Source organism: Equus quagga, chromosome 15, assembly GCF_021613505.1.
Source record: "Equus quagga isolate Etosha38 chromosome 15, UCLA_HA_Equagga_1.0, whole genome shotgun sequence".
Lineage (NCBI taxonomy): Eukaryota > Metazoa > Chordata > Mammalia > Perissodactyla > Equidae > Equus > Equus quagga.
This window is the reverse complement of record NC_060281.1, coordinates 65,258,177-65,262,278: the sequence shown is the minus strand read 5'-3', so window position 1 is coordinate 65,262,278 and position 4,102 is coordinate 65,258,177. Positions and strand designations below refer to the sequence as shown.

The 4,102-nt window shown below is 46.6% G+C and overlaps 1 protein-coding gene across 4 annotated transcripts in view; it reads right to left on the bottom strand.

The window, feature by feature from the left end:
• The window catches only part of STX2 (syntaxin 2), a 47,743-nt gene extending 43,647 nt beyond the window's left edge, over positions 1-4,096 (bottom strand). For all 4 annotated transcript variants that reach the window (XM_046640814.1, XM_046640813.1, XM_046640815.1 and 1 more), the window contains exon 1: positions 4,042-4,096. In XM_046640814.1, coding sequence (XP_046496770.1) covers positions 4,042-4,071 — 30 coding nt within the window. In that variant the 5' untranslated portion in view covers positions 4,072-4,096. The remainder of the gene's footprint in view (positions 1-4,041) is intronic.
• Between the last annotated feature and the right edge of the window lie 6 nt (positions 4,097-4,102).

Genomic DNA, 4,102 nt, shown 5'->3' with positions numbered 1-4,102 from the left:
CTGAGATGAAGCGGGTGCGAAATGGACAAGACACGAAGGGCAGAGACGATCTCGGCTGCTGGCTCGCTAGTCCCTAGTTCCATTCCCTCATGAGGTCTGATGGCACATTCTGCCCTCGAAGTCTAAGGCCCCATTCTACCTTTTAATAAATCTCCCTTTTCTGTTTTAGCTAACGGGCTTCTGTCCCTTGCAACTGAAAGAGCCCTGAAGACAACAGTCTCTAGAGTCATCCACATTTTTCTCACGATGAGTATTTGCAAACGGAAACACATCAATTCAATAAACACCTGGCAGGTGCTCTGTGCAGAATACTGAGGCTTCAGAACAAAACTGACAGCACAAGTCTGCCCTGGAAAGGGTGAAGAGTCTGGGGGAGGGTGCAGGAAGAAAACAGGACTGCATCTGTGCTTGGAGAGAGGAAGATGGCCATCTCTGGGGACATACGAGGGAAGGAGGGTAGGAAGACTTCCTGGGGGCAGTGAGCAGGCTGGGACCAACAGAAGGTGTGAGGCAGACAGAGAAAAGTGGAGAGAGAGAGATGTCCAGTGGTTTTAGACTCAGGGAGCAGCATGCAGAAAGGCATGGAAGGAGGAGGCTGCGCCAGGCCCAGCACAGTGTCTTATGACTGGCCCAAGGTGCTCTGTGGGAAGTGAGGGTGCTAAAGACGAAACCCATTTATGAATTGCCTCTCTCTTAGGTTTTCTATTCCTTAAATTCAGAATAGACTTGCAGTTAAAACCAAGAATTATTAATCTGTGGAAATGTAGAGCTTTTGCTATCTTAAAAAATGGGACACAATGTATGCAAACAGATACATTTATTATAGTTAAGAATAGAGAAGCTATAGATTCCACTGTGGCAATTGTTTACATGATGATAAACATATTAAAAGTTGGCAGGAATGAATAAACTATGAAATTCTAAACTATAAACATATGCATATATAAAATTATAAATACATTATAAAATTCTTAGTAGCTTAAGTTTCAGTGAAATATTTACCAAAAAATGCTTTATTTTATAAGTCGAATCTGAGTCTTTACTGCATAACATTCTGCACCACCTACGCAATCTAAGCTGTCGAAAAACAACTTTAGAAATATCTGGGCAGTTTTTCCTGCCCTTTAAAAAATTCTATTTGCAATTCATTACCTTGAACCCAGCGATTAAAAATAGTAAGTTCCTGGGGCCGGCCAGGTGGTATAGTGGTTAAATTCACACGCTCTGCTTTGGCGGCCCAGGGCTCACAGTTTCGGATCCCAGGTGCGGACCTAGCATCACTGGTCAAGCCACGCTGTGGCGGTAGCCCACATAAAGTAGAGGAAGAAAGGCACAGATGTTAGCTCAGCGACAACCTTCCTCACAAAAAAAACAAAATAAAAACAGTAAGATCTCATTTCTCTTGGGTCTACTAATGAATATCACGTCGATACTTTGTGTTTCTGTCAATTATCCTGCAAACAATTCCCATGGTTGAAATCTGTAGTTTCTCTATGCCTAACTGTAATAAACATACCAATTTGCATACACAAACTTTAAAAACCAAAGTAATCAAAACATATTTGGAACCATTATCTGGTAGAACAGCTATTCCATTTTGATTTGCTTACATCCTGAAATGTGTTTCATTGTGCCTTCTTCCCTCTTCCCTCCCCAGATCACGTGCAACCACAGCACACACTCAATTCATTTTTGTGTCTCTGCACCCAGCACATTACCTCATAGACAGCACTCAAGTGTCTGTTGGACAGGTAGTTCTTTTACTTTTTGTATATCAGAAATATCCTTCTGAATTTAGAGTCTAGGAGATCTTCGGCAAGTCACTTAAACTTTCTGTGACCAAATGAACTGGTTGCTCAAAAACAGAACCATTGGTTAGAAGCACCTGAATCTACATTTGACAAGTTATATTGGGCAGACTAATTTTGAAGTCCTTTCCAAGTAGTTATCAGCGGTAATCTTTTTTTCAGGAGGAAGCATTAACAGCCAATAAAGGAAACTTTTTAGAGGCATCACAAATATTTCGTCAGTGTGGACACTGTTGACGAGGCATTTTAAGCTTAAAATTAAATATCAAACTTTACGTAGAAAAAAAATCAGCCATTTAGAAACATGGTTGCGAACACTCAACTACTCCAAGAACTACCCGGAAGGGATACATTTCCTGGGAGACAAAAGCAGTTATCTTTTATATCTGATAACTTTAAGAGGAGTTTTTAAATATTAAAATTTATTAAACTTTAAGTATGTCAAATTCAATTTTAACTTACTATTTTATCCTAGAGAGAAGATTGCTTTTTATAACTTCCTAAAAACATTTAAAAACTAATAAATATTCATAGCACTTATAATTACATAGTATTTTCTCTCTCCCTTCTTCTCCCCGAGTGTCACACCTAGGAGATAATCTTATATTTCACAACTCCCTCTCTGAGTAGACAAGAGACACACTATTATCCCCATTTTATATAGAGGAAAATTGAAGTTTTGAGAGTTTTAAAAATTATTTGCCCAAGATGAAACAATTCCAGAAGCAGAAACTTCCACTCATTTGCTCTAAAACTGCTCAGTCTCCTCCTCTAGAGCAGGATGATACTGGACTAGAGAAGGTTACTTCTAGCTCTAAAATTCGAGGTCAAAAACAGGTTTACATGTTCTTCCTGACACTGCTGCAGTAAGAGCTGGTATATATGTAAACTTAAAGAGTGATAAATAACTGCCTTACTTATTTTTTGCCAAGCCAGGAAAAGCTGCTTATAAACTCTACTGACGTCTTTTTATGATTCTCCAACAATATTACATAAATTTAGCCATCTTTTGCTAAAACAATTACAGCTCTCATGTTCAGATACATTCAGCATTTCTTCACTGAACAAATACTTGAGCTACGACTCAGGGCTCGGAAAGACTGTAAAGTGAGATAACGCAACAGCAATTTGCTATGGTTAACATGATGTTGATCTGCGAACGGCAAAGGTCAAAACATTTGACAATAAAAAGGGAAGGAAAGAAAAATCACTATGAAGAAACTTTCTCGGAATGAGTGTAAAGTGTAATTTCCATGATCCTAAGGATGAATAAGTCACTGCCTTTCTGAACTAGGGTTCCTCATCTGACCCCCAGAACACAGACAACGATTTGAAAGCCTGTTCTCTCTACTCTCCAAAGCATGGGTCATCACTGGCCCCAATCTAGAGGCGAAGGAGAGAACTCAATTCACTACACACAATGGACGCCTTAGGCCAGGAGGCCTAGCACTCTGCCCCGAGGCTGCCAGGCTTCCGAGGGCAGGGGCTTTCTCTGCGTCCTGGGAAACAAACCTGCAGACATTCGGCGTTAATTACTACCTGTATCTCTAAAGAACAAAGTCACCACGAGTTCTGTCGACCTACAATGTTTCAACTCTTCCACATTCTACAAACCCCCGCCACAGGCGGGCTGTCACCCTCTCATTCACAGCGCTGGCACTGTAAGGCGCGCAGAACTCCTAAGGGACTGCTCCCCCGTCCCCGCAGGCGCGGGGATGCGCGGCGGGGACTCACCGGCACCTGCGCGGGGGGCGGCTAGGGAGCCCGCGCCCGGCCGGTGCTCACAAAGCGCGCTCCTCGCCGGGCAACAGGGGCCGGTCTGCACCGCCTCGCCCGGCGCCCACGTCCACGCGGCCCGTGTGCACTAACCCGCTGCCAACTCCGGAGCTCCCACCGCGCGGGGACCAGCCGCTGCGCCGGGGCGGACGCCCAGCACGGTGGACCGGCCGCGCTTCCACGAGGGGTTTCCGGCCGCGGTCCGCGCCGTGCCAGGGCTCAAGCAGGGCGCAGGGACGCGGGGCCGAGGCCGGGGAACCACCGCGCTGGTGCAGCACCCAGCTCCCCATCCGCGGAGGCGAGGCCGGGGACAGTCCGCCTCTGGCCGTCGGGCCGTCCGGGGCGGCGCACGGCACCCGCGCGGGGCTGCGGGACAGCCCGCTCCGCGCTCCCCGCCCTGCACGGCGCCGCCGCCCGCGCGCCCGCCCGGCCCGAACCGCTATCCGCCCGCGCTCACCGCCGTCAGGTCCGGCAGCCGGTCCCGCATCCCCGCGGGCCGGGCGCCGCGCCCCGCCGCT